The sequence below is a fragment of the Podarcis gaigeae genome (genome assembly GCF_964106915.1).
Source record: "Podarcis gaigeae genome assembly, chromosome: 7".
Classification (NCBI taxonomy): domain Eukaryota; kingdom Metazoa; phylum Chordata; class Lepidosauria; order Squamata; family Lacertidae; genus Podarcis; species Podarcis gaigeae.
Window position 1 is genome coordinate 3,187,317 of NC_139683.1, and position 20,590 is coordinate 3,207,906.

Genomic DNA, 20,590 nt, shown 5'->3' on the forward strand with positions numbered 1-20,590 from the left:
ATAACTCTTGGAGTTCCCTGGGGAAGAGGAATTAAGTGTGAAACAAGAGTGCTTCCACTTGCTGCTAGACTCATTTTATTTAAGATATGCCAGGGTTGTGTGAAGACAGAACTAAGGGGAGTGGAATAAAAACAGATTTGGGTAGGAAATACGGGCTAGAGGAAGGCCACAGGCATAAGAAATAGCTGATTTGTTGTCACGTTTTATTACAGTGGTGTTCTTTTTCTGACAGGTCAAAATGAGATGAGCTAAAGAAATATTTAAAATGGCTACCAAATGGAGGACTCTGGCTGGCTGGCTCCTCTGGTAGCCCAGCCTTCTCCAACTTAGCCCTCTGGCTGTTTGGGGACACAGCTCCCATCAATGCCCCCCCCCCCCCAGCCAGCGCTGCAGTGGTTACCTCGGAATAACAGTGCCTGCCTTGGCATCTGGTTTGCTGCAACAAGCTCCTAACCTCCACATCTCTTCTCCATAAGTCCTTCAGAAATAAAACAATTGGAGGTTACCCATCCTAGGGCTTCCTGAGCTAAGCAAGGGTTTAAAAAATGGTGGCAGATGTAGCCCCTCGCCCTACCCCAAACCCACAATATGGGACACTGAACTTCGGACGCTGGAGAGGGTGCATGCTCTATCCCTGAGCTTTGAGCCCGTGACAGTATGCATAACAGGAATTTTGAAAAGCGCACAGGGTCTCTTCAAGTATTTGTTTTTAAGGTTGGATTAGAAGATCAGGCCACGTCTTCTTCCTAGACTGAAAGGGTTCCTACAGCCACATCAGCTTTGGCCGTGGGAAACGGGGTCTCTTCCCCAAAACGCAAGGTGACCTTGGCGCAGTTAGCAGCACTCTGCTCCAAGAACAGACTCTGGTGCAACAGGACAGGTCACGGAGGCCAATTATTGTGAACGGGAAGAGTGCAACATGCCTGCCACTCCTCTCCCAAGATTTCCACCAGCCGTCTAGAACGCTGAAAGCTGCTCTTTAAGAACGTGAATGCCACCACCACAAGCCCCCTCCGTCCGCCAATTCCGCTGCGTATTGCTTCATGAATAAGCAAGCTGTGCCATCTTTAAAGAGCTAAACTAAACTATCACCCCAGAGTCAGAAAAAGCACGGCTTGCACACTTATCCCGGCACCCTAAACAGCCCCTTTTGTTGTCATTCTTTATTCCAGCAAAACAAAAAAACCTGAGTTTGATGCAAAAATTGCAGACAGCAGCGCTGGCCACCCTGGTTCCATTCCTTTGGTCATTTCCTGGCAATGGCGTAGTTGGCGCAAAACCAGTCGCACGTTTCCTTCACGGCTGCGGGAAGAAGAGAAGAACGGTCAGCTGGGCCCAATGGCATCCAGATTTTGGAAGATCGGAGAGCTCATTTTTCCAGAGGAACAGACCATGTCTAAGCTCCTTAGTTTACAGCTAAGATGCCTACAGAAAACTCATGGATGTAACCCCAATGCACAGCTGTTCTAGTTGGGGGTTTTTTTCTTCCGGCATTCTTGTTATGTCCTGCTCTGGGACTGACCTGAATGACGATGCAGTTACAGATTGCCTAAATAAATAAAATGCATTTTCCCCCACCCAGTTTTTGCAGATTACAGCCTGCTGGATCAAGCCAATGGCCCCAAGTCACAAGAGACTGCCCGGCCGCCTGCCTGCTGCGTCTGCTCCCTTGTCAAGATGTGCTTGTTAATGTTTCAGTAAGCTGTGCACAGCTACTGTTGTAAACTGCTGCTAAGGGGGGCATAAATAAATAAAAAATCTTAAATGTCCCTTAGAGGTCCAGCTCCGAGGGCCTTCTGGCAGTTCCCTCGCTGCGAGAAGCCAAGTTACAGGTAACCAAGCAGAGGGCCTTCTTGGAGTGATACCTATTTATCTGCTTGCACTTTGGCGTGCTTTCGAACTCCTAGGTTGGCAGGAGCAGGGACAGAGCAACGGGAGCTCACCCCATCGCAGGGATCCAAACTGCCGACCTTCTGATCGGCAAGTCCTAGGCTCTGTGGTTTAACCCACAGCGCCACCCGCGTCCCTTTATCAAGTAGTAGAAACTTCTTAATAAATATAAAGCAGGTTATTTTGCTAGCTACTGGGCAAAGGACTCAAGCTGCTCAGAGAGAAGCAGCAGGTTGCAGGACAGGGGTGGACCTCACCTTGCCGTCGCCCCAGGCTCTGGGTTTGGCGATTCTGTTGTTGTTGCTCAAGCACAATCCGTCGGAAGGCTAGGCAGGATCTCAACCCTGGAGAGCAGCTGCTCTCAGAATAGATGACACCCTGGATTAAGCTTGTTTACAGCCGCTCCCATCCCAACCCTGGCTGCGAGGAGCAAGAGCTGCACTGTTCTCACCTCGCTCAAACGGTGTAAACTGGAAATCGGGGAGGTATCGCTTCAGCTTGCTGTTGCTGGCTGTTTTCTTGAACTGCCCATCCGACTTCGTTGTATCAAACTAGGAAGGGGCCCAAGTTAAAGGAAAAAAAACTTCTCTTTCTGCTGATGGGGGTGGGGCACAGCTCTGGTTCTCCATCCCTTCCTCTAAAAAAAAGTGTTTCCCAAACTTGGGTCTCCAGCTGCTTTGGGACTACAATTCCCATCATCCCTGACCACTGGGATGATGGGAGTTGTAGTCCAAAAGCAGCTGCAGACCCAAGGTTTTGGAAACCTTGCTCTGAAAGGTGCAACGACACACAAAGTGGAAGAATTATGAGAAGGAGATTCTGTAGTAGTTTTGCGTTTTTTAAAAAATTGAATAGTGGCAGCACAAGGCCCCAATTCTGCTTGGAGTGAGAAGAAGGTGCTGTTCTGGTCTGTAAACCCTTTTCCCAATGGGGGAAAACGCCCTCGTTGGCATCAGTTGCGCCCTTTTGGGGAAGGGAAGATGACATGCAGGGACCAAATGGAAGCCTTAGCTTTTTGCCAGCAGACGAAACAGGCTCAAGGGGAAGCGTGGGACCATCTGTATTGCTTTGCATAAGAAGAGGGGAGGCGAACCCAGAAAAGGACACAGCCCTTGCAGGGGTTGCAGGGCCTTGGGAAACCATGCGCAAGGATACAAGGAGCTCTCCCTTGAAGTCCATTGCTCTCACCACACACTCGGCCGCTTCCCGAATGGAGACTTCGTCCTCTTCTCCGACTAAACAGGAAGCAAAACAACACCGTCATGGAAGTGAGCTCCACTGCCCAGGGCTATATACCGTATTTTTCGCTCTATAAGGCACACTTTTTCCCACCTAAAAAGTAAGGGGAAATGTGTGTGCGTCTTATAGAGCGAATGCAGGATGCACAGATATCTCAGAAGCCAGAACGAGAGGGATCACTGCGCAGCGCTCCCTCTCACTGTTCTAGCTTCGCCGTGCGAAGCCTCTTCAGGGCAGTGAGGAGCCTTCATTCCGCTGCCCTGAAGAGGCTGCGCAGCTATCCCTGCGCACCAATCCCTCTTGATCTTCTGGCTTCAGGGATAGCCACGCAAAGCCTCTTGAGTGCAGCGGGAGCGCTCCTGCCTCTTCGCTCCAGAGGCTTTGCGTTGCTTTCTTGTTTCTTTTTTTCCTCCTCTAAAAACTAGGTGCGTCTTATAGAGCGAAAAATACGGTCGGTCGTCCTGACGCCCACTGGCCTGCCGCCTCCTGAATTCTGAGAGATGGATTTCCTCCACTCACAGCGGAATAGAGAACAAGGTTAGCACTGAATTCTATGCTAACCTGCTTGCGGGGGGGAAATTTGTTTGCAAACAGAACAGAAAGGAAAGAAATAAATTCCACTGCGTTTCTGGAAGTGGCTTTTGGCTCACGTGAAAGCTCAAACTTAAGGCAGAAATCAAAAGTTCAGAAAATGGCGTGGAAATGGAATAAATTGCTCTGGGAATGCAATCCTATGGGGCTGTGGCCCCGAGAAGGCCACCAATGGGCAGCTGTGGCCCCCCAAGTTGAAAGAGGCTCCTGCCCTGGCTAGATAGAAAAGCAAGGGGAAAGAGAGTGTGAGTGTTTGGGGCATGCCATTCCACTGACTCATAGAATCACAGAATTATGGGGACCCTAGGGGTCATCTATCCCAACCCCCTGCGATGCAGGAATCTCAGCTGAAGAACAGGCAACCAATGGGCATCCAAGCTCCGTTTAAAAGCCTCCAACAGAGAAGAAGTTGTGTAATGAAGCCCCATGTCCTGAGACTGAGACCCAGCATTCAAAAACGTTTCCTGATCTACCGTATTTTTTGCTCCATAAGACACACCCGACCATAAAACACACCTAGTTATTAGAGGGGAAAAACAAGGAAAAAAAATTCTGAACGAAACTGGGTGTATGATTTTTGTGGTTCATGCTGTGGCCACAGACATGTGACCTGATGGTGAATTTGGGGTGACCCAATGCAAAAATCCTGAGGATCCATGCGTTGTAACCACGTTTTTGTGCCACTGCGGCCCCACGAAACAGTGGATGTGTGATTTTTTTGGTGCAGGCTGTAGGCATGGACATGCTGATGGTGAATTTGGGGTGACCCAATGTAAAAATCCTGGGCTTTTACCTCCCCCCTCCCAGGCAGCCTCCGCTAACGTCCCTTATCTCCTGATCCCACCGATCAGCTGCTTCCTTTCAACACCCCTTTCCCTCTTGTTTGCCTTAGTGTCTTTTCCTTCGCTGGAGCAGTTCTTTGCTCCTCCTTTTCTTCTAATTTCTCTCCTTATTGCTTTAGTCTTCCTGTTTCCCCCCTTTGCAAGTTTGCTGTCTTTACCTCCCCCTTCCCAGGCAGCCTCCTTAATCTCTAGCATCCCTTATTTCAGTGTTTCCCAACCTTGTGCCTCCAGATGTTTTTGGCCTACAACTCCCATCATCCCTGACCACTGGTCTTGCTAGCTAGGGATGATGGGAGTTGTAGGCCAAAAACATCTGGAGGCACAAGGTTGGGAAACACTGCCTTATTTCTCTCCCTGATCGGCAAACGATCAGCGGCTTTGTTTCAACACCCCCTTCCCTCTTTCAAAAAAAGAAGCATGATCTGCTTTTTGCCCCTGGGCAATTCGGCTCCAGGGACTACACATTCGCTCCATAAGACGCACAGACATTCCCCCCTTACTTTTACGGAAGGAAAAAGTGCATCTTATGGAGCGAAAAATACAATAAATGCTGGTTTGGGGGCAACGTGTGTGTGTGTGTTTGTGTGTTCAATTCTGCTTAGGGAGGGCCTTACCCGACAAGATGATGGGTTCCACTTCATCATATACCCTCAGGACCCAGAGGAACAGCCGTGCCAAATCCTGCAATGACCAGAGACCAGATATCCATCGTCTCCTCTCTTCCTCTCCAAGAGGGGCAGTTCTGCTGGAGCCTTGGGGTGCCCCCATCTTCACAGGGTCCCACATACAACATTGTTTGGGAGTGTCGCAGAGTTAAGGCTGCTCCACCCTGGTCCTCAAAAGGCTTGCCTGCCCCTTGCAAACCCTCTGGGACAAAGGGACCTCCGGAGCAACAGAAAACAGGCTTGCTCCATCTTCCAAGGGACAGCCCTTTGCATATTTGAAGATGGCTATCCTATAACCTCTCAGGCTTCTTCAAACATCCCTAACTCCTTCAACTGCTCCTCATCAGGCTCGGTTTCAAGACCCTTGGTCATCTTGGTTACCCTTCTAGCTCAGGAGTAGGCAACCTAAGGCCCAGGGGCCGGATCCGGCCCAATCGCCTTCTCAATGCGGCCCACAGGCGGTCTGGGAATCAGCGTGTTTCTATATGAGTAGAGTGTGTCCTTTTATTTAAAATGCATCTCTGGGTTATTTGTGGGGCCTGCCTGGTGTTTTTACATGAGTAGAATGTGTCATTTTATTTAAAATGCATCTCTGGGTTATTTGTGGGGCATGGGAATTCGTTCATATTTCCCCCCCCCAAAATATAGTCCAGCCCCCCACAAGGTCTGAGGGACGGTGGACCAGCCCATGGCTGAAAAAGGTTGCTGATCCGTTCTAGCTTGATGTAGCAGTTGGGATCTTCTTACATTTTCCCCACACTGTTTTTTTCCTGACAACTCTCCCTGTCAACCAGCCAGCTTACCAGAGAGTAAATGAACTGCCTCCTGGGTTTTCCTGTCCCCCAGACAGTGAGAGCCGTACCGTTTTCTACAGACGAGTGGAGAAAACGACCCGTTAAGAGAGCATCCTTATTCCTTCCCCCTTTGGTGCAAAAAAGCACTCAAGTCTTCCCATTCCAGCTGCTTCTTGTGTTGGGATCAAATGAGACCCTAGGATCACAGACCCTTTTCTCATGCCCAAACACAGCCCCCACACTCAGCCACAACACAACACAATTGTTGTTATTTACATATCAACTTCATCTTCCAAGGATCTTCATAAAAATAGTCACCGAAAGACAAATGAAAGTTTTCCAAGGATCACAAGGTGGCCCAGGGGTTCTCCTCTTCCCCGGTTTCACTCCACAACAATCCTGTGAGGTAGGTTTGACTAGGAGATGGTGACTGCGTCGCAGGGGGTGCAGCAGTTCTCAACCTGTGGGTCCCCAGATGTTGGACTACAACTCCCATCATCCCTGAGTTCTGGCCATGCTAGCTAGGGGTGATGGGAGTTGCAGTTCAACATCTGGGGACCCACAGGTTGAGAAAGGCTGGACTAGAGGATGTCGGAAGGTCTCTATGACTGTCCCAAGGTCATCTGGTGAGCTTCGTGTTTGAGCGGGGATTAATAATAATAATAATAATAATAATAATAATAATTTATTATTTATACCCCGCCCATCTGGCTGGGTTTCCCCAGCCACTCTGGGCGGCTTCCAACAGAACACTAAAATACAAGAACTTATTAAACATTAAAAGCTTCCCTAAACAGGGCTGCCTTCAGATGTCTTCTAAAAGCTTGGTAGTTATTTTTCTCTTTGAGATCTGATGGGACGGCATTCCACAGGGCGGGTGCCCCCACCGAGACTGCCCTCTGCCTGTTTCCCTGTAACTTGGCTTCTCGCAGCGAGGGAACCGCCAGAAGGCCCTCGGCGCTGGACCTCAATGTCTGGGCAGAACGATTTGAACCCTGGGCCCCCAGTTCCTAGTCCAATACTCTAACCATTATGCCAATGCTCTGCCAGGGGCTGTAAACCTCCCATGCCACGCTCTGGACCTAAGGTAGCCTCAGTCGTACCCACCACTGGCCTGCGGCCCTCGTGAGGTTAACCAAGAACAGAGCCTTCAGCCTGGAAAAGGCTCTGGAAAATGCTCTCCTCATATAGCAAAGAGAAGTCAATTTGACCATGTACATCTTAGAATCGCGGAATTAGAAGAGACATCCAGAGCCATCTAGTCCAGCCCCCTGCAGTGCCCAGCATGGGGCTCAAACCCACAACCCTGAGATGAAGAGTCTACCGACTGAGTAGTTCCATCTCCTAACAGAGTTGCCAGGCAGGCTGTAAGGCGGTGCTTCTCAAAACTGAGTCCCTGGCAGTTGTTGAACCGCAACTCCCATTATCCCTGACCACCGCTAGCTAGGAATGATGGGAGTTGTAGTCCAATGACGTCTGCGGACCCGAGTTCAAGAAGCGCTGCTGCAAGGGAGGCACCTCCCCCCCCCCCTTCTGCAGCCTGACCATCGCCCTCTCCCATTTCAGGCCCCAAGGCCAGATGCCCAGCCCCACTCACCTTTGGCCAAGTACACTTTGTGGATGAGGCCCGGCAGGACGTGCCCGTCCTCGATGTTGTAGTTGTCGTGGGGTCCGAAGACGTTGGTGGGAATGACGGCGGTGAAGCGGCAGCCGTGCTGCTCAAAATACCCCCTGGAGAAAGAAAGTGGGAAGGCGGGTAGGAGTGTGATGCTAGCGATCTTTCCATCCAGTGCATGGAAAAGGTTTGGTCCCTGGCACTGCGCAAGGGGGAAAGCCGCCTTATAGCAACCGAGGCAGATTTAGGGCATCGCGACTGGTTCCCCTGCCCTTGGCGCCAAGCTGAGGGGGGCGCCTCAGGACCCTATGACTCCCTCTGACTCACTGCAAACGCAGAACAGGAAGCGAGAGGCGACAGATTTTGGCCTCGCTCTGGACGCTGCTGAAATCTGAAAGGCTATTTTGGGAAATGATATATGATGAGTTGGAAAAAATGTTTAAAATAACTGCAGCCAATCAGAAGCCGTGCTTTGGTTTTGGAAGTCAAGCAGACTTCCGGAACGGATTCCGTTTGACTTCTGTGTGTGTGTGTGTGTGTGTGTGTGTGTGTGTGTGAAACTCGGAAAATTAGAATATCGTGGAAAAGTTCGTTTATTTCAGTAATTCAACTTAAAAGGTGAAACTAATATATGAGATAGACTCATGACGTGCAAAGCGAGATATGTCAAGCCTTTATTTGTTATAATTGTGATGATCATCTAATTTTCCGAGTTTCACCTGTAGCTGTGGCTCAATGTCTGTCGACACTCACCACCTGAGCTTTCTGTTACAGGGAATGATCAGCAGATTAATAGCGATCTAACTAATCAATATTTTTTTAAGGAAAAACCAGAGAGCCCGTAGAAATACCAACATGCTGCTAATGAATTTCTTTGGAAGTTGATAACATTGGGAGGTATGGGGTAGTTTGGCAGGTGAGGGCGTGGCAGAGCTTTTCTGGGCAATGGGAAGAGCGGAGGGGAGCCCACCTGTTCTGAACATCTATCATCCTCTTTGCGTAGGAATACCCAAAGTTGGAGTTGTGCGGGGGACCGTTGTGGATCTGGAAGAGAAGGCTGAGCATCAGTTCAGATCAGGGAGTTCGAAATGTCCCAGGGTCAAAGGTGGGACCACAACCCACAAACACCCACTCCCCATTGCTGGAACCCCCAGAATAAGGGTGGGGAAGGACAGAAAGACCTCTAGGTTCACGAGGGAAGGAATACCAGCTGCGATTCCTGCATTGCAGGAAGTTGCACAAAATGACCCTTCCAACTCTACATTTTTTGGGATCTATGATTTAGCAGGGACGCGAGTGGCGCTGTGGGTTAAACCACAGAACCTAGGACTTGCAGATCAGAAGGTTGGCAGTTCGAATCCCCGCAGCGGGGTGAGCTCCCGTTGCTCGGTCCCTGCTCCTGCCAACTTAGCAGTTTGAACGCACGTCAAAGTGCAAGTAGATAAATAGGTACCACTCCGGCGGGAAGGTAAATGGTGTTTCTGTGTGCTGGTCTGGTTCGCCAGAAGCGGCTTAGTCCTGCTGGCCACATGACCCGGAAGCTGTACGCCGACTCCCTCGGCCAATAAAGCGAGATAAGCAACCCCAGAGTCGGTCATGACTGAACCTAATGGTCAGGGGTCCCTTTACCTTTATGATTTAGCAAGCTGAGTCAAAATCTCTCTATACATTCTTACTTAGATAGAATGAATGGGGTGGGGGTGGGGGAAGTGGCAATGTGGCTGCAGACTCCGCCCTGATCACAGAAGGGGCAGAGCCTGCCACCACAATTAATTTTTGCAGATCACAGAACCCGGGTTTCCTTTTTTTGGGAAGAGCAGCCTTCCAATTTCTAAAAAAAATATTATTTGTTACATTTTAGATATCTATCTCACTTTTCCTTCAAGATGGTATACACAGTTCCCCTCAACTCCCCATTTTATTTCCACAACAACCCTGTGAGGTTGGCCAGGACAACAAACTTGTGAGGTAGGCAAGGTCAAAAAATGGCGACTGCCTCCAAGTCACCCAGCGAGCTGCATGGCAGGATGGGAATTTGAACCTTGGTCTTCCTATACTCTAACCACTATGCCACAAAGCTCTAGTCCCATGGAAGAAACCAGAGGTTTGAACTGGTCGATCCAGTTGCAGGTAGTTCCAAAGGTGGAACTGGTACAACAGGGGTATACTATGTGTATGACAACTGTTTGTTTATGTCACTGATGCTGCACTAGCTTACGCAGCTACGGTTACCTAAAAATGGGGGAGTATGTTGGGATTTTTATCTATCCGAGCTGCTCCAGTGAGTGGTACTATGTTTTGTATACATCATGTGAGTGTCAGAGAGCATGAGAAAGGAGGTCTGTATTATCTCTTCCTTCTGAGTACTATTGGAAGTTGGTGCGTGTCACGGTTTCTGTTCCGGTGTTCAGAGAGCACAGACGTACTGATGGAGTCTCTGTATATAAGACTGTAAATAAAGTAGTATTAGAACTACAGTTCAGTTTTTCTTCTGCTATGATATGCCAGTTGTCTTTGGTATATCACAGCAGAAGAAAAACTGAATCGTAGTTCTAATAGTGACAGCAGTCACGAAATTAAAAGACCCCTGCTTCTTGGGAGAAACACAATGACAAACCTAGACAGCATCTTAAAAAGTAGAGACATCACCTTGCCAACAAAGGTCCGTATAGTAAAAGCTATGGTTTTCCCAGTAGCAATGTATGAAAGTGAGAGCTGGACCATCAAGAAGGCTGATCGCCGAAGAATTGATGCTTTTGAATTCTGGTGCTGGAGGAGATTCTTGAGAGTCCCATGGACTGCAAGAAGATCAAACCTATCCATTCTTAAGGAAATCAGCCCTGAGTGCTCACTGCAAGGACAGATCCTGGAGCTGAGGCTCCAATACTACCTCATGAGAAGAGAAGACTCCCTAGAAAAGACCCTGATGTTGGGAAAGATGGAGGGCACAAGGAGAAGGGGGCGACAGAGGACGAGATGGTGGGACAGTGTTCTCGAAGCTACCAGCATGAGTTTGACCAAACTGCGGGAGGCAGTGGAAGACAGGAGTGCCTGGCGTGCTCTGGTCCAGGGGGTCAAGAAGAGTCGGACACGACTAAACGACAACATGATATACCAGAAGACTGGGGTGCTCTTTTCAAGAGAGAAGGGGCGCTTATTACCGGCTACTCTGGACTGAGGGAGATTCACAGCCAGAGAGGTCCACCGGGGAAGACTCCGGAGACTTGGGAACTCTGCAGCCTTCCCAGAGCCTTTTCCCAACAATGAGCTCTAGTGAATAAAGGGGCACAGAACATGCAGATCAGGAGGCAGCCCCTACCATGGTCTCGTCGATCGGGTAGGTGGTCTTGTCGGGGAATATGCAAGTGGAGAGGCAGGAGACCACCTTCTGGACACCAGATTTGTACGCCGAGTGCAAGACGTTGTCATTGATATGCATGTTCTTCCGCTGGCCAGAGAGAAAAAAGAGGGAAGTTTAAGGGTCTCCAAGATTTCTGCAGGCAAAAATCTAGGACCGTATTGTGGGCAACGCAAGATATGGATTTTACATAAGAGAAACGGCTCGGAAGCCCATCTCCCAAAGTCAGCAATGGCGACCGCTCCCCCCTGCAAAACAAACAAATAAATAGGAGCGCAACCCTCCCCAAAAGATTTTAAAAGATTAAGAACTGGGAGGGGTAGGGAGCCTTTGCAGGAGTATCTGGTCCCATGGCAACCACTCAGGGGACCCCCCCTCCAACCAGAGTACAAAGGGGACAGTTGAACACGTTCCCTCAGCTCCTCTGTCTGATTTCTCAACTCATATTGTTCTCTGCATATTGTAAAATTGTATACATCCTTATATTATCTATCCACTATATTAACCCAATAAATTTGTGTATGTTTATTCAAAACCTGCCAAGGAGTCCAGTTCATTTTGTTGTCTTTTTATATATATTGTAAAAGGTTCACATTCTTCTTTGAGGTCACAGTTGTCTTTACGTTGTGCGCGGTAATTTTGAAACCACGCATCAAAACACCTGTCTCTGTTCAAAGCACATCCCAGCAATTTCTCCTCCTTTTCCAAAAAGGATTTTAAATTCATTTTGTGGGTTTCTAAAGGTGCAATTTTGCACGTCAAACACTGTGCCGCCTTCCCAAGCACACAGCAGTGGGGTAGGAGAGCTGGGGCGGGGGGGAATCACATGTGGCAACCGAAGCGTTTCAGTAGCACCTGGGCAGACAAGTCTCAAAAGCCCAGAATACAAATTTCCACATCCCTCTAGCATCTATGGTGGCTCAATGACCAGAAGTAATCTCGGTCCACTATACTTGAAGGAGCGTCTCCACCCCCATCATCCATCCCGGACACTGAGGTCCAGCGCTGAGGGCCTTCAGGCGGTTCCGTCACTGCGAGAAGCCAAGTTACCAGGAACCAGGCAGAGGGCCTTTTCAGTGGTGGCGCCCGCCCTGTGGAACACCCTCCCACCAGATGTCAAAGACAACAACAACTACCAGACTTTTAGAAAACATCTGAAGGCAGCCCTGTTTGGGGAAGCTTTTAATGTTTAATAGACTATTGTATTTTAATACACTGGTACCTCTGGATGCGAACGGGATCTGCTCCGGAGCTCCGTTCGCATCCTGAAGCGAACGTAAGATGCGACTGCATAGGTCGCATTTTGCTGCTTCCGCGCATGATGTCATTTTGAGCATCTGCGCATGCGGCGAAACCCAGAAGTAACACCCTCCATTACTTCTGGGTCGCTGCGGAGCGCAACCCGAAAATATTTAAGCTGAAGCATATTCATCCCGAGGTATGACTGTTTTTTAATACAGTGGTACCTCAGGTTACATACGCTTCAGGTTACATACGCTTCAGGTTACAGACTCCGCTAACCCAGAAATAGTGCTTCAGGTTAAGAACTTTGCTTCAGGATGAGAATAGAAATTGTGCTCTGGTGGCGCCGTGGCAGTAGGAGGCCCCATTAGCTAAAGTGGTGCTTCAGGTTAAGAACAGTTTCAGGTTAAGAACGGACCTCCGGAATGAATTAAGTACTTAACCCAAGGTACCACTGTATATTGTTGGAAGCCGCCCAGATGGGCGGGGTATAAATAATAAATTATTATTATTATTATTATTATTATTATTATTATTATTATTATTATTATATTCTACTACTACTACTGTGGAGCAAAATATACACCAGGAGGCTACGTTTGGTCAGCATCAAGCAGCACAGCCAGTCCAACCACAGGTCAGCAAAGAAGCCAGACCCCTGAACGAAGCTGGGGGAGGCAGCTGAGGAGGAGCACAGCATTCTGGGATCTGTAGTTTTCTCTGCTTCCTGCAGCAGACCTTTGGGATTAAGGATGACGTGGCTGCAGGCTTGCACAGCCCCGCCTCCGAGCAAATAAACCCAGCTCGGTGTGATGTGTTCCTTGCTTGCGAGAGTCTGCGGACGTGCGTCTCTTGACCGCTAGAAGCTTCTCGTATCCGGGAGAGGGAGGAGAGGGGAAGAGACGGGGCAGACATCTGTAGGGAGCAGATGGATCCTCACCTCTCCAAGCCAGCGAGGGATTAATCTCTCGCAGCGATAAAAAATAAATAAAGGCTACAGGCTTGTGCCAAGCAGGTGGCGAGGACAGAAAAGGGGAGGGGAGCAGTTTTCTCAGACTTCTGTGGGGTAAACGACACTTTCTCCTTAGGGCAAGCTGCCCCAACCTGGTGCCCTCCAGCCATTTCGGACTTCTGTACCAGGTATAGAAGGCGGTCTTGCAAGTCCACTGGTCCTGAGCTATCTGGTGCCTGGCGTGGCAGGAAAATTCAAGGCAATCAAAGAAACGTTTTAACGTTTTATACAGTCTAGGACCCTCGTACCTACGGGACCGCCTCTCCTGGTATGTCCCACAGAGGACCTTCGCCCTCCCCAGCCGAAGCCGGGCTCAGAGCGGCTAGCAACAATAAAAGTAACACAATTTCCATAAAATCACAATCAATTAATTGAAATGCATTCTAAAATCAACTCATTCTAAAATCAATTCAGAATCAAATTAATGGCAACCATTGGGTTAGAGTTCTGTGTGGATTACCGACGGAGGGGGTCAGGCTGTGCCTTGGCCAAAGGCCTGGTGGAACAGCTCTGTTTTGCAGGCCCTGTGGAAAGATGTCAAGTCCTGCCGGGCCCTAGTCTCTTGTGACAGAGCGTTCCACCAGATCGGGGCCACGGCCGAAAAAGCCCTGGCCCTAGTTGAGACCAATCTAACCTCCCTGTGGTCCAGGAACTCCAAGATGTTTTTATTTGAAGATCGTAAGTTCCTCTGCGGGGCATACCAGGAGAGGCGGTCCCGTAGGTACAAGGGTCCTAGGCCGTATAGGGCTTCAAAGGTTAAAATCAGCACCTTGAACCCGATCCTGTACTCCACCAGGAGCCCATGCAGCTGGTATAGCACCGGGTGAATAGAGAGATCAGCATCCTTACCCAGAAATCCAGGTTGTACTTGATGTTCCGGAAAAGGCCGCCCACCATGGCTGCCAAGTGGATGACGTGAGTCGGCCGGTGCTTCTCAAAAAGAGCTGCGGTTGCGGCAGCATTCCTGGAAGGGAAGAGAGGGGATGAGGATGGAGAAGGGAGCCTCTTTCCCCTTAGGCAAAGCTGCACCACGTGGACTGTGCAGGGAGACAGGTGTGCATTTACCTCTGGCTTTCCTAAGCCCTCTGCCGCAAGGCAGCCTTAGGAAAATACTCAAAAGACGATTAGAAGCAAGGCTTTCAGGGCTGCACCCAGCAACTTGCTCCATGCTGCCACAAATCGTGTGTGCGGAGGCAGTGCTGCTGGTCTGTGGATCACTCCTTAGAAATACTTTTCTTCCCTAAGCTTAGACGCCCCAAACCAACTATATTTGGGGGGGAGGAGGAAATGAACAAATTCCTATGCCCCACAAATAACCCAGAGGTGCATTTTAAATAAAAGGACACATTCTATGCATATAAAAACACGTTGATTCCCAAACTGTCCACGGGCCGGATTGAGAAGGTGACTGGCCTTAGGTTGCCTACCCCTGATCTAGCCCAACCCCCTGCAATGCAGAATATCCAGCTGTCTCATACGGGATTCGAACCTGCAACCTTGGTATTATCAACACCATGAGCTATCCAGGCTCTTCTCACCTTAGCTTGGTGCTCAAGTCCCCCTGAACTCCCTGTCTGTCCTTTTCTGCACCTTTCCGTGTGCTCTATCCATTTCTAGAGACATTTGATACTCCTATATTCTGTCCTTGTGTCTCTTATTATGAGGTCCGTTGACCGGATCAATACACCAAATGACTCACCGAATGATGCTGCGCTTGCCTGCTTGCCTGGGTTCTCCAGAGAGCCCCCAGTCTTCACAAACACATCCAGACTTCTCACAGAACTGTAGAGGTGTGAGGGACCCCCAAAGGTCATCCAGCCCAACCCCCCGGCAAGTGTGGGTTTTTCTTAAACCCTGGAGGGAGGACCGACTCACGTCAAGTCGGCATCCTTGGACGACACGAAGATCCACTCCTCGTCCGGCCGCCCTTCTCCCTCAGCTACCAACTTTGCGATGGCCTTGCCCACCAGCCCCGAACCGCCGGTCACCAAGATGCGCTTTGGTTGCGCTGGCTGAGCCATGACGAGAAGATCTATATGGCGAAAAATGAGAGGTTGAATTACTAACCGCGTTGGGTGTGAAATGCGGCCCTCCTGGCTTCTCCAATCGGCCCCCAGAACATTAACCAGGTAACACCCCTCCTCACTGGCCCCGCTTGACCCTGAGTGGGACGTGCCCTTGGCACTCCGGTTATGCTTTTTGTGGCCCCTGGGAACAGAACCTTTCGAATGGAATAGGGTCCCCATCTCTTTGCCCTTCGCATGCATTGTTGGACTATGAGTTTGAATCCCCACTCACTGGGCGACACTCGCTGGGTAACCTTGGAGCAGTCACCATCTCTTAGGCCCTCGTATTCGGGACCACCTCTCCTGGTCTGCCCCGAAGAGGACCTTAAGGTCCATAAATAACCATAGTTTAGAGGTCCTGGGCCCTAAGGAAGTCAGACTATCCTCCACCTGGGCCAGGGCCTTCTCAGTGATGGCTCCCACCTGGTGGAATGATCTGTCCCATGAGACCAGGGCCCTACAGGATTTAACCTCCTTCCGCCGGGCCTGTAAGACAGAGCTATTCTGCCTGGCCTTTAATTTGAATTCAGCCTGATCTTTTATTCCCCTTCCTTCCCTCCCCCTCCCCTTTTATGAAGATTACCCGCTCTGGGATCCCACAGCTAATTCTCTCCTGGTCTCCTCACTGGCCCAAATAGGTCTAATTTAGCCAGCTAGCCCTGGGGAGCATCTAATATTTATTGGATGGATTTCCCCCCTAAATTGATTTTTGAAATCTGAATTTATTGTTATTCACCTTTCATACTGTATTTTATGCTGTTTTTTGTTACATCAATTAAGTGTTTTAAATTTGTTGTTAGCTGCCCTGAGCCTGGTTTTCTGTACCGGGAAGGGCGGGGTATAAATAAAATTTTATATTATTATAATTTATATAACCTGCCTCTCAGGGATGTTTTGCGCATGAAATGGGGAGGAGAACCACGTTGGCCTATGACCTGGAAGACCAGAGTTCGAATCCCCGCGTAGCACTGAGACTTACTCACTAGGTGACCTCAGGGCCAGGAATTCGCTGTCAGCCCAGCCTACCTTACAGGGTTGTTGTGGGGACTGAATGAGGGGGGGGAGGGGAGAGCCATGCATGCCACCTTGAACTCCTTGGAGGAAAAGGCAGGATAGAAATGCAACAAACAAAACAAACCAGGGAACCCATTGGGGAGTCGGCTTTAGAAGATTCCTGCTTTGCAGCGGGTTGGGCTAGATGACCTCGGGTTCCCCCTTCCAACTCTACAATTCTATGGTTCTACTTATGCAGAATTCATCATGCGAAAGGCTGGGCTGGATGAATCCCAAGCCGGAATTAAGATCGCTGGAAGAAATATCAACAACCTCAGATATGCAAATGACACAACCTTGATGGCAGAAAGTGAGGAGGAATTAAAGAACCTTTTAATGAGGGTGAAAGAGGAGAGCGCAAAATATGGTCTGAAGCTCAACATTAAAAAAAACGAAGATCGTGGTCACTGGGCCCATCACCTCCTGGCAAATAGAAGGGGAAGAAATGGAGGCAGTGAGAGATTTTACTTTCTTGGGCTCCATGATCACTGCAGATGGTGACAGCAGCCACAAAATTAAAAGACGCCTGCTTCTTGGGAGGAAAGCAATGAAAAACCTAGACAGCATCTTAAAAAGTAGAGACATCACCTTGCCAACAAAGGTCCGTATAGTAAAAGCTATGGTTTTCCCAGTAGTGATGTATGGAAGTGAGAGCTGGACCATCAAGAAGGCTGATCGCCAAAGAATGGATGCTTTTGAATTCTGGTGCTGGAGGAGACTCTTGAGAGTCCCATGGACTGCAAGAAGATCAAACCTCTCCATTCTGAAGGAAATCAGCCCTGAGTGCTCACTGCAAGGACAGATCCTGGAGCTGAGATTCCAAGGCTTTGGCCACCTCATGAGAAGAGAAGACTCCCTGGAAAAGACCCTGATTTTGGGAAAGATGGAGGGCACAAGGAGAAGGGGATGACAGAGGACGAGATGGTGGGATAGTGTTCTCGAAGCTACTAACATGAGTTTGACCAAACTGTGGGAGGCAGTGGAAGACAGGAGGGCCTGGCATGCTCTGGTCCAGGGGGTCACGAAGAGTCAGACACGACTAAACGACTAAACAACAACTTCTCATTGCCAAAGGGGATTGCCACTTCTGCGCCAGGGCCGCCGTCCCCAACCAGGCGCCCTCCAGCGCTTTTGTACTACAACTCCCATCAGCCCCTGTGTTTATTGCGAGCTGATGGGAACTGGAGTCCAAAACAGGTGGCACGCGCGGGGGGGGGGGGAGGCTTAAGAGGGCGCAAGAGGCGAGGTCTCTAACCCGGGAGGTGGTCGCATTCAGAAACCGGCTAAAGGATTTGCAAAAGGAAACGAATCCGCGTGCGTAATTGCGCGCAGGTGGGAGCCAGGCAGGAAGGAGGACCCCCACCCGTGCCCGTGGGTCTCCTGGGGTGCCCTTACGGGTCCACGCGCACCCAACGAGCAGCGGAGGAGAAGGAGAGATAGACACATCCGCGTGGTGGGGGGTAGAGGGAGATAGAGACCCTCGCGCGGGGTCCCTCTCGGGGTCTCTCCCCCGCTTTCCCCGGGGAAAGTCGGCTACCTTAGCAGGGCGCGCGCTCCGCCTGCCGCGTCTCCTTCTCTTTCTCGTCGGTGGCGCTTCCTGCAAACGCGGCAGCCGGGACTAGGCACACCCTCCCCGGCCCGGCGGCTCCCTGGGAAATGGAGTCCTTACCGAAGCTTGACTGTCTTCGTTTCTCTGCTTGCCTCGTTTTCTCCCCCGAGCAGAGCTGCAAAAGACACCTTTGCCTTGCAGAGAAAACGCTGTGTGAACAGACTCCCGCGACACGGGGGGGGGGGGGGACGCTCCTTCGGAGGAGGTTGCACGGGGGGTCGTCTAATCTGACCCCGTGCAATGCAGGAATCTTTTGCCCACCCGAGCTCGAACCCAAGCGTACCGCCTCATAGAATAAATTATTATTTTTATTATTTTTATTATTTTTGTTATTTTTATTATTTTTATTTATTTATTATTTGTATCCAGCCCATCTGGCTGGGTTTCCCCAGCCACTCTGGGTGGCTTCCAACAAAGTAAAGTCATACCTCGGGTAAATATGTTTCGAGTTGAGCGCGTTTTGAGTTGCGCTCTGCGGCAACCCGGAAGTTACGGAGCGCGTTACTTCCGGGTTTCAGCGCTTGCGCATGCGCAGACGCTCAAAATGACGTCACGCGCATGCGCAGAAGCGGCGAAAAGCGACGTGTGCGTGCGCAGACGTGACGTGCCGTCGCTAGATACGTTTACCTCTAGATGCGAACGGGGCTCCGGAACAGATCCCATTTGTATCTAGAGGTACCACTGTATTAAAATACAGTAGACTGTTAAACATTATAGCAGGTACTCTTAATTTGTGGTAATTAAGCTGTTGGGTATGGTATATAAAGAGCAACATGTAGCTCTCTCAGTACCCTGGTGGATGGGTCATGCTTCTTGATATATTGTAATTTAGTGTAAAATGAGTTTTTGTTATTAAAACCTAGCAAAAGTTATTTTGCGTTTCTTGAATGTGTGGTCTCCCTAGCACGCCTTCTGCAGTGCAACTAATCTTCAAATAGCCATCAGATCTGTGTCAAGCATATGTTGCAGAACACACCTGTGATAAAACACCAGTTTGGATGGGCCTTTATTTGCAAAAGCTCCATTGTCCGTTCCCTCGCCCAGAAAGCAGGCTTGTCGCGCTTAAATCGTTTAAATTGTGCAAACCTGGATTTCTGGTGCACAGCTGAATTCCCTCCTGCCAAGCGCTGACAATCCGAAGGCGACCTTAATTCACTTTCTAGCATAGAGGAGGAGGAGGTTATGTGGCAAGCACGGTCTGGTGCCACGTGGTGGCAGCGTCGAGGAAGCTTCCTTGCAACCTGCCGCTCTTGGCGAAGCTTCTGGAATCCCACGGCTCTCCTTTAGTGAGCGTTTGAGGTCTTTGTCAGGCCCTGTAAGGTGATGCCAGGAGTGGAAATGAAAACCTGAATGTACAGTTGCAGGATTCTGTGACCTCGGCACCTTGGGGGGTCACTGGTGCTTTTACTTGTAGCATCAACACAGCCAGGAGGGAAGGACCCAGAAAAAAATACAAACCTTTATAGTACAAAGATGCACCACTCTGGTTAAAGGAACCAGCAGTTGATATGATATAAGTAAGAAGTTCCCCCTTGCAGTCATTGTAAGCCTCCTTCTATGGTCAACATCCATAACAGCTGCTTAAAACACATGGCTTTCTGCAAAGAGGGACGCGGGTGGCGCTGTGGGTTAAACCACAGAGCCTAGGACTTGCCGATCAGAAGGTCGGCGGTTCGAATCCCCACGACGGGGTGAGCTCCCATTGCTCGGTCTCTGCTCCTGCCAACCTAGCAGTTCAAAAGCATGTCAAAGTGCAAGTAGATAAATAGGTACCACTCCAGCGGGAAGGTAAACAGTGTTTCTGTGTGCTGCTCTGGTTTGCCAGAACGGCTTAGTCATGTTGGCCACATGACCTGGAAGCTGTACGCCGGCTCCCTTGGCCAATAAAGCGAGATGAGCACTGCAGCCCCAGAGTCAGCCACGACTGGACCTAATGGTCAGGGGTCCCCTTTACCCTTTACCTTCTGCAGATAATCCTGGGAACCTTAGTTTTTACAGGGCACGGGGAATTGTAGTTCAGTGACGGGTCAGTTACAGTTCCCAATATTCTTTGGGTAAAGCCGTATACTTTAAATGTAATTTGTGGATCTCTTTCAGCTGATTTGTGGGTCAGCAGATTGGCAAGATTTTACTTAGTTGTATTTTATTTTAGTTCAAATCCAGTTTCATTAGGCTTTTGCTGTTCTTCTGATTCCGATTTAATTTGCACAGAGTGAAGGATCGTGTTCTGTGTTTGCAGGAAGCTGCTTTAAAACTGAGTGAAAGCAGGTTGCAAAGATGCAAATAATAACTTCGCTTTGTTGGTTATGCATAGCACACATGCGTCACACATACGATTCCGAGCACAATTCAAAGTGTTGGTGCTGACCTTTAAAGCCCTAAACGGCCTCAGTCCAGTATACCTGAAGGAGCATCTCCACCTCCATCATTCTACCTGCACACTGAGGTCCAGCTCTGAGGGCCTTCTGGCAGTTCCCTCGCTGTGAGAAGCCAAGTTACAGGGAACCAGGCAGAGGGCCTTCTCGGTGGTGGCACCCACCCAATGGAACTCCCTCCCACCAGATCTCAGAGAGAAAAACAACTACTTGGCATTTAGAAGACATCTGCTTTGTTT

The 20,590-nt window shown here is 49.6% G+C and overlaps 1 protein-coding gene across 1 annotated transcript; it reads right to left on the reverse strand.

Moving 5' to 3' along the window:
• Positions 1-175: 175 nt before the first annotated feature.
• On the reverse strand, positions 176-17,997 carry GFUS (GDP-L-fucose synthase). The gene is made up of 11 exons (XM_083749387.1): positions 17,905-17,997; positions 15,124-15,280; positions 14,098-14,212; positions 10,956-11,084; positions 8,607-8,680; positions 7,619-7,752; positions 6,031-6,095; positions 5,177-5,243; positions 3,046-3,125; positions 2,342-2,441; positions 176-1,302 (listed from the first exon to the last, which is right to left on the reverse strand). Exons 2-11 carry the CDS (start codon positions 15,267-15,269, stop codon positions 1,247-1,249), a joined length of 966 nt encoding a protein of 321 aa, XP_083605513.1. The 5' UTR covers positions 15,270-15,280; positions 17,905-17,997; the 3' UTR covers positions 176-1,246.
• Between the last annotated feature and the right edge of the window lie 2,593 nt (positions 17,998-20,590).

Coding starts and splice junctions, on each gene's coding strand:
- GFUS (XM_083749387.1), bottom strand. CDS start 15,269: ATGGCTCAGCCAGCGCAACCAAAGCGCATCTTGGTGACCGGCGGTTCG. Junction 11,085..14,097: donor AGTACAACCTGGATTTCTGG/GTAAGGATGCTG, acceptor CTCTCTGGCCAG/CGGAAGAACATGCATATCAA. Junction 5,244..6,030: donor GGCAGTTCATTTACTCTCTG/GTAAGCTGGCTG, acceptor TGGTCATTGCAG/GATTTGGCACGGCTGTTCCT.